The sequence below is a fragment of the Aulonocara sp. 'chitande type north' Nkhata Bay genome, linkage group LG4 (assembly GCF_057382095.1).
Source record: "Aulonocara sp. 'chitande type north' Nkhata Bay isolate Kocher_YH1m ecotype deep benthic linkage group LG4, A_spYH_male_GT1.1, whole genome shotgun sequence".
Taxonomy (NCBI): domain Eukaryota; kingdom Metazoa; phylum Chordata; class Actinopteri; order Cichliformes; family Cichlidae; genus Aulonocara; species Aulonocara sp. 'chitande type north' Nkhata Bay.
Genome location: NC_141347.1, coordinates 26,973,408 through 26,987,874, shown reverse-complemented (window position 1 = coordinate 26,987,874; position 14,467 = coordinate 26,973,408). Strand labels below are relative to the sequence as shown.

At 39.3% G+C, this 14,467-nt stretch overlaps 1 protein-coding gene and 1 pseudogene across 2 annotated transcripts; both read left to right on the top strand.

The window, feature by feature from the left end:
- The first annotated feature begins 215 nt into the window (after nucleotides 1-215).
- Nucleotides 216-6,874, top strand: LOC147332795 (myosin heavy chain, fast skeletal muscle-like; annotated as a pseudogene). The gene is made up of 24 exons (XR_015128841.1): nucleotides 216-229; nucleotides 434-491; nucleotides 580-802; nucleotides 892-1,035; nucleotides 1,130-1,286; nucleotides 1,471-1,498; nucleotides 1,588-1,879; nucleotides 1,968-2,031; nucleotides 2,322-2,420; nucleotides 3,020-3,123; nucleotides 3,221-3,359; nucleotides 3,445-3,563; nucleotides 3,663-3,812; nucleotides 3,897-4,067; nucleotides 4,155-4,461; nucleotides 4,614-4,687; nucleotides 4,807-4,894; nucleotides 4,977-5,094; nucleotides 5,208-5,331; nucleotides 5,413-5,549; nucleotides 5,653-5,908; nucleotides 6,099-6,341; nucleotides 6,456-6,632; nucleotides 6,725-6,874. The product of XR_015128841.1 is annotated as a myosin heavy chain, fast skeletal muscle-like (transcript).
- A 2,883-nt stretch (nucleotides 6,875-9,757) lies between these two features.
- LOC147332794 (myosin-8-like) lies at nucleotides 9,758-11,410 on the top strand. Its single transcript, XM_086289534.1, has 7 exons — nucleotides 9,758-9,951; nucleotides 10,034-10,159; nucleotides 10,245-10,415; nucleotides 10,557-10,661; nucleotides 10,752-10,847; nucleotides 10,962-11,093; nucleotides 11,283-11,410. The coding sequence occupies exons 1-7, from the start codon at nucleotides 9,793-9,795 to the stop codon at nucleotides 11,298-11,300; spliced, it is 807 nt and encodes a 268-aa protein (XP_086145660.1). The 5' UTR covers nucleotides 9,758-9,792; the 3' UTR covers nucleotides 11,301-11,410.
- The last annotated feature ends 3,057 nt before the right edge of the window (nucleotides 11,411-14,467 follow it).

Genomic DNA, 14,467 nt, shown 5'->3' with positions numbered 1-14,467 from the left:
AAATGTATATACATTTATTATTGTACGTATTATTATTAAAATCCTCTGTAAAATGGTAATTTGATGTGTAGAAAATGACGCATTAGCTTATTTTTGACCATATCTATCAGCAAGGTGTCAGAGAATCCTGACCAAACTTAGTGAGCTGCAAATGCTGAGGAAGCAGATCCGATGTGTATAAAAGCAGGAGCTCTGAGTGTTTGCTCTAACTGAAAGGCTTCTAAGGCAGGTGAGTAGAGTCAACATTTTCCTCTGCCATGTCTCTGCTGTGAGTTAATAGATTATTTGTTTTAGTAATCAGTTACTTAAATTATTTTACACACTGATACATTTTTGTGAACATTTTGTTTTTAAATATATTCTTAAAGTCTTTTACAAAATCTACAAGTCAATAGAAAAAGTGCATGAATCTACCTTTAACCTTATTTTATAGTGCCTTGACATACACAGGATCACAGGATACCAAGGAATTTCTGTTTGCATCAGCTGAGGTAAATTCCATAAAACCAAAACAATGGAGATTAATTGTGGGTTGCATAACAAACATATGATTTATTTTTCAATCGATCATATTTTCAGTCTTGATTAAAGTGCCACCATGAGCACTGACGCGGAGATGGAGCAGTATGGCGCGGCGGCCATTTACCTCCGCAAGCCAGAGAGGGAGAGGATTGAAGCCCAGACTGCTCCATTTGATGCCAAGACGGCCTTCTTTGTGACTGTTCCTGATGAGATGTATGTCAAGGGCAAACTTACCAAGAAGGAGGGTGGTAAAGCCACTGTTGAGACAGAGGGAGGAAAGGTAGATGAATAATCTATGTACTTAATTCATGTGGTTAATATGCACTGTGTAATTGTAAAAGTTGAGGCTGATTTACATTTTCTATTCAGACGGTCACTGTAAAGGAGGATGAAATCCACCCTAGAAACCCTCCAAAGTTTGATAAGATGGAGGACATGGCCATGATGACCCACCTTAATGAGCCATCTGTGCTGTTTAACCTCAAAGAGCGTTATGCATCATGGATGATCTACGTAAATTTTCACTTTCCTATGTTTGCTGTGTGTAAAATGAAAGTATCATGCTGATCTGTAAATGTTTAAATGATATTTATTGTCTATGATACAGACCTACTCTGGGTTGTTCTGCGTTGTCGTCAATCCCTACAAGTGGCTTCCTGTATATGATGCTACATGTGTAGGAGCATACAGAGGAAAGAAGAGGATTGAGGCTCCACCCCACATCTTCTCCATCTCTGACAATGCCTATCAGTTCATGCTTACTGGTAATGTCAATTACTGTTAATATGTTTTAATACAAATTATAGACATTACCTTAAATTTCAGTTTATTGAAGTTGTCATTAATCCTTGCAAATAAATAGTTTCTTAGCACTTTATTAATTAACCTTATAGTTATTAAAGAAATGATGAAAGCAGGATTCATGAACCTTGTATGCTTTTATTTTAGATCGTGAGAACCAGTCTGTCCTGATTACGTGAGTATATTACAAATCTGTGTGTAAAATCTATACAAAACTTTAAGATACTGAAGCTGAAATTTAACAATGTGTCCCATAAACCCCAGCGGAGAATCTGGTGCAGGAAAGACTGTCAACACCAAACGTGTCATCCAGTACTTTGCAACAATTGCAGCTCTTGGTGGTAAGAAGGCTGAGCCAACACCTGGCAAAATGCAGGTAGATTCTTTATTTAGTATCAAGCTACTTGCAACAGAAAAATAAAATAGAAACTTCAGCTCACATAAACACAATATATTCTTGCAGGGCTCTCTTGAGGATCAGATTGTTGCTGCCAACCCTCTGTTGGAGGCCTATGGTAATGCCAAGACTGTGAGGAATGACAACTCCTCTCGTTTTGTAAGTAATTAAGAGTGAGTTAAAGTAAGTCAGATATTTACTATTTGCTTTCAGAAAAGACAATGCTAATAAAGATTTTCCACTCTAGGGTAAATTCATCAGGATTCACTTCGGTACTACTGGCAAGCTGTCTTCAGCTGATATTGAAACATGTAAGTTTGAACCAGTCTACATTGTACTTATCTGTGCTAGAAATGTTTCTTAACTACTCAATTCAATTTATTTTATATTTATATATTTAGTTCAATGCAGTACATCAAAAAAAAAGACTTGGGTACATAATTAGTAAATTATGTAATAAGTAAAGTAACAGAATTGAAATCACTCCCATGACTCTTTTGATAATCTATGAAAATGGTAGGCTTGACATGAAATGTTAGTCTGTCATGCCTTATGTCTACATGACATGTCTACACTCTCCAACTGAATTTGTTGTTCTTAGATCTGCTGGAGAAGTCCCGTGTCACCTTCCAGTTGTCTGCTGAGAGAAGCTACCATATCTTCTATCAGCTGATGACAGGCCACAAGCCTGAGCTCCTGGGTATGACAACTTTAATTATTTATGACACTAACTAACTTTGATTGAATTGAATTCAACTATATATGGACAGTTCATATAACAACAACAATATTTTTAAATGTTGTATACCAGTATATAACGACTATTAATTGTACTATTAAAATATAGTGTATTAATTATAATTAATCAATATTAACTAATTAATTATTTAATTATAGTATTAAAATACAATTTAATTTTTGCACAATATCAGATATTATATGGTAATGTATAAACCCTGTAGTATTAAAGAGAAAACCCCAACCGATGATGAGAATTGCCTATGAGCCGACACTTGGCAATAATGGAATAGAAGAATTGCATTTTAACAAGAAAACCAAAACTCTCCAAACCCAGGCTCAGACAGGGGTACACAACTAGGGGATGTTTTACTCTGACCTGATCCATTCTTAACCATAAGCTAATTTAAAGAAGAATTTTTAAGCAGAATCTTCAAAGTAACAAACATGTCTTTCTCCTGAATATAAAGGATGAAGGCTTTGCTTCCCATTTCATGTTTGAAAAGATTGCAAACAATATACTAAAAATACCTCACTGATTTTCGGTATTGCATTTTACAGAGGCTCTTCTGATCACAACCAACCCTTATGACTACCCAATGGTCAGTCAGGGTGAAATCACAGTGAAGAGCATCAATGATGTGGAGGAGTTCATTGCAACAGATGTAAAATCGCATTTGTCTTTGGATTTGTATACTTAACTATAAATGAAGTGTTTTTAAAAATAACATAAATTGTTGCTTTCATTCTTGTGTCGTACAGACTGCTATTGACATCTTGGGCTTTACTGCTGAAGAGAAGTTAAGCATCTACAAGCTGACTGGTGCTGTGATGCATCATGGCAACATGAAATTCAAGCAGAAGCAGCGTGAAGAGCAGGCTGAACCTGATGGCACCGAGGGTATTGTGAAATATTTCTATAATGGAGAAATGTTTGAAGTATTTGTATTTATTAGGTATTATAATGATTTGTTTTAATCCAACAGTGGCTGACAAGATTGCGTACCTACTGGGCCTGAACTCGGCTGATATGCTGAAAGCTTTGTGCTACCCAAGAGTCAAGGTTGGCAATGAGATGGTGACCAAAGGTCAGACCGTCCCACAGGTAATTTAAAAAAGGGAGACTTGTATAATCATATTATATTTATAAACATTATAGCTGTATTCATATGGTTTTGTATCATTATAAATTCTTGTTTGCCAGGTCAACAATGCTGTCTCGGCTCTGTGCAAATCTATCTATGAGAAAATGTTCTTGTGGATGGTTATCCGTATCAATGAGATGCTGGACACAAAGCAGCCCAGACAGTTCTTCATTGGAGTGCTGGATATCGCTGGGTTTGAGATCTTTGATGTGAGCACTTGAAACATTTCACCACATTTGCTAAATGTTAAATACTGTATTGCCATGAAGTTAAACATGTTTGTAATGTTACAGTTCAACAGCTTGGAGCAACTCTGCATCAACTTCACCAATGAGAAACTGCAACAGTTTTTCAACCATCACATGTTTGTCCTGGAGCAAGAGGAGTACAAGAAAGAAGGCATTCATTGGGAGTTCATTGACTTTGGTATGGACTTGGCTGCCTGCATTGAGCTTATTGAGAAGGTAAACAGCTACTATGGAAGAAATTTACATATGGGTGCATATGTTACCTCCCTTGAAATTTTAATATGACATGTGACATTTTCTCAGCCAATGGGCATCTTCTCCATCCTTGAAGAGGAGTGCATGTTCCCCAAGGCCTCTGACACAACTTTCAAGAACAAGCTGCACGATCAGCATCTTGGCAAGACCAAATGCTTCGAGAAGCCAAAGCCTGCAAAGGGCAAGGCTGAGGCACACTTCTCCCTGGTTCACTATGCTGGTACAGTGGACTACAATATCACTGGCTGGCTGGACAAGAACAAGGACCCACTGAATGACTCAGTTGTTCAGCTCTACCAGAAGTCTTCAAACAAACTAATGTGCTTCCTTTATGCAGCCCATGCTGGAGCTGATGGTAAGAAACAAAAGTGCTCACAAGCTAGCGTGTCCAGTACAGATAGTATGTATCTGTGTAATAACTATAATGTGCATACTGCAGGCTAATACGTATACTGTGAAAAATATTCATTAAATTCCAATAATGAAATTTACTGTTTATGAAAACAGAGGCTGCTGGTGGTGGCAAGAAGGGTGGTAAGAAGAAGGGTGGTTCCTTCCAGACTGTGTCTGCTCTTTTCAGAGTATGTATCGATTTATAATTAAAATAAATAAATAAATAAATAAATAAATAAATAAATAAATAAATAAATGCTAATTTTTAAATAGTAATAACCTATTATCTAATGATGCTGATCTACAGGAGAATCTGGCCAAGCTGATGACCAACTTAAGAAGCACTCATCCTCACTTTGTCCGTTGCCTGATTCCCAATGAGACAAAGACCCCAGGTACCCCACAGTAATATTAACTGTAAAAATGACAGTAAGAATATAGAAAAGATTTGAAACATTATGCATTTCTGACTCTCAGGTCTTATGGAGAACGCCCTGGTCATCCACCAGCTGAGGTGTAACGGTGTACTAGAGGGCATCAGAATCTGCAGAAAGGGTTTCCCCAGCAGAATCCTCTATGGTGACTTCAAGCAGAGGTGACAGCACATTACAATATTGGAAAGGAAAAATGGTTTCATTGTTGTTGTAAAGGACAAACTTGAATATGATGGAAGAAAAATCTAAGTAACAACCTGATTCTCTCTTGAAGATACAAAGTGTTGAATGCCAGTGTCATCCCTGAGGGACAGTTCATTGACAACAAGAAAGCTTCAGAGAAGCTGCTTGGCTCCATTGATGTGGATCACACACAGTACATGTTTGGGCACACAAAGGTACACTTTGTTATATTAATAGACATTTTGAAAAAAAACTCTCAATATCCACGTATACATATGTTTTCAATGATTAAATAGGTGTTCTTCAAAGCTGGTCTGCTGGGCACTCTTGAGGAGATGAGAGATGAGAAACTGGCTGAGCTGGTGACCATGACTCAGGCTCTCTGCAGAGGATACGTCATGAGGAAAGAGTTTGTGAAGATGATGGAGAGGAGGTAACATTATCATACTAAACTCTATTGTATTCTCTTTTGTATTTCCTTCCTCATATTAAGATCCTACGACACTAAAAGTAACACTCTCATGTTTGGTTTTTAGAGAATCTATCTTCTCCATCCAGTACAACATCCGTTCTTTCATGAATGTCAAGAACTGGCCATGGCTGAAACTGTACTTCAAGATCAAGCCTCTTCTGAAGAGTGCTGAGACTGAGAAGGAGTTGCAGAACATGAAGGAGAACTATGAGAAGATGAAGACAGACCTGGCTACTGCTCTGGCTAAGAAGAAGGAACTGGAAGAGAAGATGGTCAGCCTGCTGCAGGAGAAGAATGACCTGCAACTTCAAGTGGCTGCAGTAAGTAGTAGAGAAAAGTATACATTGCACCTGTAGTTCATGTATATAAGGTAGATATAAAAGGACCACCTGTTTGTCTCATCCTCTGATTATTTATTTGCTAAAAGTGTAGTTAAAATTACAATCAAGAAAACACTAGGACAATGTGACTCACAAATAATCTAACTTGTGTGTTCAACATGTATTATAGGAAGTTGACAATCTCTCTGATGCTGAAGAAAGGTGTGAGGGGCTCATTAAGAGCAAGATCCAGCTCGAGGCCAAACTCAAAGAGACAAGTGAGAGACTGGAGGATGAAGAGGAAATCAATGCTGAGCTGACTGCTAAGAAGAGGAAGCTGGAGGATGAATGCTCTGAGCTGAAGAAGGACATTGATGACTTGGAGCTCACCTTGGCCAAAGTGGAGAAGGAGAAACATGCCACAGAAAACAAGGTTCAATTTATCTATATCTGAGAGGAAAAATGACTCTAAATGAAAATATATTAATTCTTTCCTGAGATATAGTTGTTAAGTTATATTTAAATACATCCTTTGTACAATTCTTAGGTGAAAAACCTGACAGAGGAGATGGCATCTCAGGATGAGGCCATTGCCAAGTTAACAAAGGAGAAGAAAGCCTTACAAGAAGCCCATCAGCAAACACTGGATGATCTCCAGGCAGAGGAGGACAAAGTCAACACTCTGACCAAGGCCAAGACAAAGCTGGAACAGCAAGTTGATGATGTAAGAAAATTATAATCATATAGCTTTTTAATGGAAAGAGTATTGAATCATTGTCTTTCCAACCACTTGAATCAACTGACATGACTTTATAGCTTGAGGGTTCACTGGAGCAAGAGAAGAAGCTCCGCATGGACCTTGAGAGAGCCAAGAGGAAGCTGGAGGGAGATCTGAAACTGGCCCAGGAATCCATAATGGATCTGGAGAATGACAAGCAGCAGTCTGATGAGAAAATCAAGAAGTAGGGCTTTTTTTGTAAATAATTTTCTTTACACACACTGCATTGCAATAATCATATGGACTATGATCGTAAAACCATACTTCTTCCACACCAAGGAAGGACTTTGAAATCAGCCAACTTCTCAGCAAAATTGAAGATGAACAATCCCTTGGTGCTCAACTTCAGAAGAAGATTAAAGAACTTCAGGTAACACTAATGACCAGTGTTCATAAAGAATATTGTTCATTATAAGTCAAAAACCTACTTTAGTTCAGGTTCTAATCGATAAATCCAAATAATTTCAAACTAGGCTCGTATTGAGGAGCTGGAAGAGGAGATTGAGGCTGAGAGGGCAGCTCGGGCTAAGGTAGAGAAGCAGAGAGCCGACCTCTCCAGGGAGCTTGAAGAGATCAGCGAGAGGCTCGAGGAAGCTGGTGGAGCAACAGCTGCTCAGATTGAGATGAACAAGAAGCGAGAGGCTGAGTTCCAGAAACTGCGTCGTGATCTTGAGGAATCAACTCTGCAGCATGAAGCTACTGCAGCAGCTCTCCGTAAGAAGCAGGCTGACACTGTAGCAGAGCTCGGAGAGCAGATCGACAACCTCCAGCGTGTCAAACAGAAGCTGGAGAAAGAGAAGAGCGAGTACAAGATGGAGATTGATGACCTCTCCAGCAACATGGAGGCTGTTGCTAAAGCAAAGGTGCGGACAGTATTTATAGAGAACAGATTTTTTCTTTTTTACATTTCAGGACCGCCAAAGCAGCTCATTAACTGTTAACATGGATATGGCATTACTTGGTGACAGGGCAACTTGGAGAAAATGTGCAGGACTCTTGAGGATCAACTAAGTGAACTCAAAGCCAAAAATGATGAGAATGTTCGTCAGCTGAATGACATTAATGCCCAGAAGGCGAGACTTCAAACAGAGAATGGTAAGTGATGTATAACAAAGAAACAGTCTGTGTCTGGAAATTTGTCATTTACAGGTACCTAAAACTACAACCAATCAGTGGGTGAAATGAAACAAACTGGGCTTAATACATGTGTGTTAACTACAGGTGAGTTCAGTCGCCAGCTTGAGGAGAAAGAAGCTCTTGTTTCTCAGCTCACAAGGGGCAAGCAGGCCTTCACTCAGCAGATTGAGGAACTGAAGAGACACGTTGAGGAGGAAGTGAAGGTCTGAAATGTTTTCTCTCTTCTGTTAAATTTCAGCACTTCAAACAGAGACAAGTTTTAATCAGTTACAGAGACACTCAGTAACTCTGAGACAGATAATCCTCTAATATCTTTCTAAGGTTTTACCTCTTAAATTTGTTATCCTCTCAGCATTAGACTTTAAAATTGATTTCAACAATAAAATATCAAAATCTGAAATCAACTGTCACTTCAACAGGCCAAGAATGCCCTGGCTCATGCTGTTCAGTCAGCACGTCATGACTGTGATCTGCTCAGAGAGCAGTTTGAGGAGGAGCAGGAGGCCAAGGCTGAGCTGCAGCGAGGAATGTCCAAGGCCAACAGTGAGGTGGCTCAGTGGCGATCCAAATATGAGACTGATGCTATCCAGCGCACTGAGGAGCTGGAGGAGGCCAAGTAAGTCACCATACTTTCATTGTTTAAATTGGTTTTCAGACTTAAAACCAACCAATTCAGCCTTAATAAAAACAGAATTCTTTTAACAACAGGAAAAAGCTTGCCCAGCGCCTGCAGGAGGCTGAGGAATCCATTGAGGCTGTGAACTCCAAGTGTGCCTCACTGGAGAAGACCAAGCAGAGGCTGCAGGGTGAGGTGGAGGACCTCATGATTGATGTGGAGAGAGCTAATGCTCTGGCTGCCAACCTTGACAAGAAGCAGAGGAACTTTGATAAGGTAAAGTTTTAAACATAACCTCTGTCATCAAAGGAGAAATTACACCCATTACAACAACTAATTATTTAATTAATTAATTTTTAATTAATCTAGGTCCTGGCAGAATGGAAGCAGAAGTATGAGGAGAGCCAGGCAGAGCTGGAAGGAGCCCAAAAGGAGGCTCGTTCTCTCAGCACTGAGTTGTTCAAGATGAAGAACTCATATGAAGAGGCTCTGGATCATCTTGAGACCATGAAGAGAGAGAACAAGAACCTGCAGCGTATGCTTATCTTGCTATAGATCATATGGATATGATTCTAATGTTTATATTCATATACAGCTTTTGTTGTGGCCAAAACATTTGCATATATCAGCTCCAAGTACTAAAACTCTTGGCTGTGTTTGCTCTGTAGAGGAGATCTCAGATCTGACTGAACAGATTGGTGAAACAGGAAAGACCATCCATGAGCTGGAAAAGGCCAAGAAGACTGTTGAGACTGAGAAGTCTGAAATTCAGACAGCTCTGGAGGAAGCTGAGGTAATGATTTATATATTACAAAACAAAATATGTATTTTCCTTAAAAAAAATTAGTCCTAGTCTGTTCAATTCATATTATTAAGAGATTCATTAGTAACAGTTGTTACATTTATTTAAAGGGAACTCTGGAGCACGAGGAGGCCAAGATCCTTCGTATTCAGCTTGAGCTAAACCAGGTGAAAGGTGAGATTGACAGGAAGCTGGCAGAGAAGGACGAGGAGATGGAGCAGATCAAGAGGAACAGCCAGAGGGTGATTGACTCCATGCAGAGCACTCTGGATGCTGAGGTCAGGAGCAGGAATGATGCCCTGAGAGTCAAGAAGAAGATGGAGGGAGACCTGAATGAGATGGAGATTCAGCTGAGCCATGCCAACAGACAGGCTGCTGAGGCCCAGAAACAACTGAGGAATGTCCAAGGACAGCTCAAGGTGAGTTGGTAGATTGTGTGTGTGTTTGTGTTTTTTAATTAACCTCCAAGCAAACAATGATAATATCTTTTGTTTGTTTGTCATCAGGATGCCCAACTGCACCTGGATGACGCAATCAGAGGACAGGAAGACATGAAGGAGCAGGTCGCCATGGTGGAGCGCAGAAATGGTCTGATGATGGCTGAGATTGAGGAGCTGCGAGCCGCTCTGGAGCAGACAGAGAGAGGACGCAAAGTAGCTGAGCAGGAGTTGGTTGATGCTAGCGAGCGTGTTGGACTGCTTCACTCTCAGGTTGGTATTCATTACTTTACAAGAACTTTGAGACATCAGAGAGTGAGAATCACATCATTAAAACGGTTTCTTTTTCATTCAGAACACCAGTCTTTTGAACACCAAGAAGAAGCTGGAGGCTGACCTTGTCCAGGTTCAGGGTGAGGTGGATGATGCAGTTCAGGAAGCAAGAAATGCTGAGGAGAAGGCCAAAAAGGCTATCACTGATGTAAGTTAGTACTTTACAAGCCTTCTTTTCTTTTAAATTTTTGTTCATGCTTGATCAATAATGCCAACACCACCCATACTTTCAGGCTGCCATGATGGCTGAGGAGCTGAAGAAGGAGCAGGACACCAGTGCTCACCTGGAGAGGATGAAGAAGAACCTGGAGGTCACAGTCAAGGACCTGCAGCACCGTCTGGATGAGGCAGAGAGCCTCGCCATGAAGGGTGGCAAGAAGCAGCTCCAGAAACTGGAGTCCAGGGTATGTACTGCATATATATATGCATATATAGTTATTATTCAAGTATTAAATAAACACTTTGATGCCATCACATGATCTCCACCCATTTTCTTTCTACTCTTAATATTTATTAAAAGCTGATTACTTATCATGGCATTAAAGGTCCGTGAACTAGAAACTGAAGTTGAAGCTGAGCAGAGACGTGGAGCTGATGCTGTTAAAGGAGTCCGCAAATATGAGAGGAGAGTGAAGGAGCTCACCTACCAGGTGATTACACATTTACCTAAACATCTATTACATTTAAGTTCCTAAATTGTTTCTTCTTCAGCCATCAGTAACAGTTTGTTGTTTATGCAGACTGAGGAGGACAAGAAGAATTTGGTCAGACTTCAGGATCTGGTGGACAAGCTACAGCTCAAAGTCAAGGCTTACAAGAGACAGGCTGAGGAGGCTGTGAGTAAAATGTTTTGTGATTTTTACATATGGAATTCACAGCTTCATAACTGAGATATCTCTCATATATGATCAGATATGTTTTTAAATAAAACATATTGTTGCACTGAACAGGAGGAACAGGCCAACACCCACATGTCCAGACTGAGAAAGGTCCAACATGAGATGGAGGAAGCTCAGGAACGTGCTGACATTGCTGAATCTCAGGTCAACAAACTGAGAGCCAAGAGCCGTGATGCTGGAAAGGTAATTCATCTAATTTGTTTTACAAAAAAATGTACCGTTGTTTAATGGAGTTGTTTGATATAAGAGCTTTATGTTAATAATTTTCTGTGAATTGAAGAGAGTGTAGATACTATATTTACAATGTAGAATGAATTGTTTCAATGTTGATAATATGTGTTGAATAATTTTACCTTTCATTATTTTTTTCAGGGTGAAAGTGCTGAATAAGACACATTCTTTTGGAACTTTTTGGCAGTGTTCATAAAATATGAACTAACTGTTAAATTGTCCATGTATGATGTATTAATTCAATAAACACTTTCATTATGATTTCATGAAATGTAAAGAGTTTAATTTATTCTTTATTCTAAAAAAAGTCACATTCACATATACAATTTTTAACACGATAGTTTCTTCAGAATAATCGTGATTCATACTTACAGGACATCGTCCTGTGAAATGAGGACAGCACTTTTCCCTTTGTGTTCTCCCTTCTTGTGTTCAGCATTAGTGATGGCAGAGTTAAGTTAACCTTTAAAAGAAAACCATTCTTCCAGAAATATATTTGTAAGGTCAGACAATGTTGTTGGATGAGAAGGCCTGGTTCACAGTCTAATTCATTCCAAAGGTGTTTAATCAGGTTTTGGTCAGGACTCTGGCAGGCCAGTCAAGTTCTTGCACACCAAATTCCCCCATCCAATTTGTGCACTGGCACTCCATCATGTTAGACCAGGAAGGGGCTGTCCCTAAACTGTTCCCACAAAGCTAGGAGCATGAAACTGTTCAAAATGTCTTGGTGTGTTGAAACATTTCACCGGAACTAAGGGGCCAAGGCCATTTCGTGAAAAAAATAACTTCACACCGGCGCGATTCATCTCTTATCCAGAAAACATGAATACTGCAACAGTGTCAGTGTGCTTTTCTGCATCTTATGTATTGCATTGTGCCTGGTTATGTAAGGCTTTAGTGCAACTGCGTAGCCATGGAAAGCCATTCCATGAAGCTCTCTAAACACTGTTCATGAGCTAATCTGAAGACCACATGAAGTTTAGAGTGTTGTAGTGACTGACTCCAGAAAGTTGGTGACCTCTGTGCACTATGTGAGACCCTGCTTTATCAATTTATGTGGCTTACCAATACACGGCTGGTTGCTGTGGTTCCTATTCACTTCCACTTCATTATAACACCACTAACAGTTGAATGTAGAATATTTAGTAACAAGGAATTTTCACTACTGGACTTGTTGCACAGGTGGTATTCTATAATGCTGCCATGTCGGAATTCACTGAGCTCCTGAGAGAGACCCGTTCTGCAATAAATGATTAGAGAAGAAGACTGCATGCCTAGGTGCTTGATTTTAAACATGTGTTGCCATGGAAGTTTTTGAAACAATTGAATTCAGTGCTTTGGGTGGGTAATTAAAAAATTCTCTGTAGAACAATATGCCATTTTGCATCTTTAGCAAGTTAAACATTTTAGGCTAAATATTACCATAAATTCACAGTCAAAAACTGATAATGCCTGAGATTGACCTTTTACATCCAATCTATTTACAGTTATAAAAATATTCCTTCAGACAGAGCTGTATATATGTGTTTATATTAAAATGTCCAAATTAATCTTATTACCAAACTTTAATAGGTATATTCAACAACTGCCATAATAACATCACATATTTTTTCTGGATAGTATTTGTAACTGCACTGCTCTATATATACAACTCTGGTATACATTTACTTTTGAGAAAGGCAAAGCAGTAAAAAAGACGGACCAAAATCCAGTTCGCTTGTAAAAATACAAATTGAGTTTAAGGCAGTGCAAGTCACCATAAAACAGTGTCACTGATATAATACTGTAATGCTCACTCACATATAAGGCCACAATTGGTGGTGCCTTTCTACTTTCTATTTCGGATCATGCAGTACAGCTTACCTCAACTGAAAATGTGGACAGACCTCTAACAAAATCTGATATCTCCCCCACAGCACATCTATCTATACACGTGTGTGTGTGTGTGTGTCTCTGTGTGTGTGTGTGTGTACATGTTTAGACATTTTTGTGAGGACAGAAAATTGGCATACTACTATACTTGTGGGGACCATCAATCCCCACAGTAAAATGAAGAGTAGAAGAGGATTTGAAATTTTGAGCTGGACATTTCCTCTGCTCTTTAATGTCACCCTATGGTCATCCCTCTCCTTGAAATATCTGTTCACAACAGCCCTTTCCATTTTTATTTGTCAAAGTCTGATACAATCACCACTCTCTCCCCAGGAACACTCTCTACCACTTTACCCAACTTACTCCAGAATTCTTTTTCTTTTCTAACTGACATCCAACTTGTGGGGCATATGTACTGACAACATTCAGAATCATCCTTTTGATTTCCAGGTTCAAACTCATGTTCCTGCCTGATACTTTATTCATCTCTACAACAGGATAGCAAGGTGTGACAAAAGAAAATAATAATGAAGTGATGTGGATAAAAAGAATAGCAAGAAGTACCAGGTCCAGTGTTCCATGACTAGGATAAAAACTGCATTGTTCCTCCTTAATTAAAGGTTCAACTAAAAGACACACTCTGCAGCATGCTGGCATAGACCCTACCAGAGAGGCTGAGGATGATGCCCACCATTTGACACTCTGTGCTTTTTGCAAATGACTTCATCCTGAGCACTTGAGACATGTGTGAAAGGTTCTGGAGAAGCCACGGATAATGTTGTCAGACCTCTCGTTTGGGCAGAGTACTTGATTTGTCATTCATCATAGTAAAGGGATCTTATCCTTGTCTCATTAGAGTTTAAGGCTTTGTGAATGGTGAAGGGATCACAGAGACTTCATGTGTAGAACTGTCAATTAAATTGGGGGATTTTGTGCATGTTAGTGGCATCCATAGATGTCTAAGTGATCAGACAGTACTCATCACTAGCTCTCTCTAATGAGAGAGAGTTAGTAGCTCCATTGTAATTAAGAAATTTCAGTGCACTCGTCCAGATAGAAGTCCAAGCAAAAGAAACTCATCTATGACTCGATATGGACTACGATAGTATTTTCACAAAAGTATTAAGATATTAGTAAGTAAGAAGTAAGACACTTAATACTGTACACCTAGCAAACCACTGCGACATTAGACTGCACTGTATGTAATGTGTTCTTCTGTATTACTAGGGCTAAATAAAAAGCAGATCAAAAAGTGTTTCCATTTTTGGTTGTAATGCTGTGTGTCTGCTCTGCAGTTTTGTTGCAATTCTACTGGCCCTTGGAATTACAGTGAAAACACACAACATACTGCATTTGATATTTGACCATGGACTTACCTTACCAATAGGTATAGGTACTTGTGGGTACTTCTGTGTTGTTGAAAAATAAATATATCTGTCTTTTGTGCCAACCAC

What these genes read in the sequence shown, in the direction of transcription:
- LOC147332794 (XM_086289534.1), top strand. Translation starts at nt 9,793, where the DNA reads ATGAAGGAGCAGGTCGCCATGGTGGAGCGCAGAAATGGTCTGATGATG. An exon ending in CCAAAAAGGCTATCACTGAT is followed by an intron (nt 10,160 to 10,244) that starts GTAAGTTAGTAC and finishes CCATACTTTCAG; the next exon opens with GCTGCCATGATGGCTGAGGA. An exon ending in TCCAGAAACTGGAGTCCAGG is followed by an intron (nt 10,416 to 10,556) that starts GTATGTACTGCA and finishes ATGGCATTAAAG; the next exon opens with GTCCGTGAACTAGAAACTGA.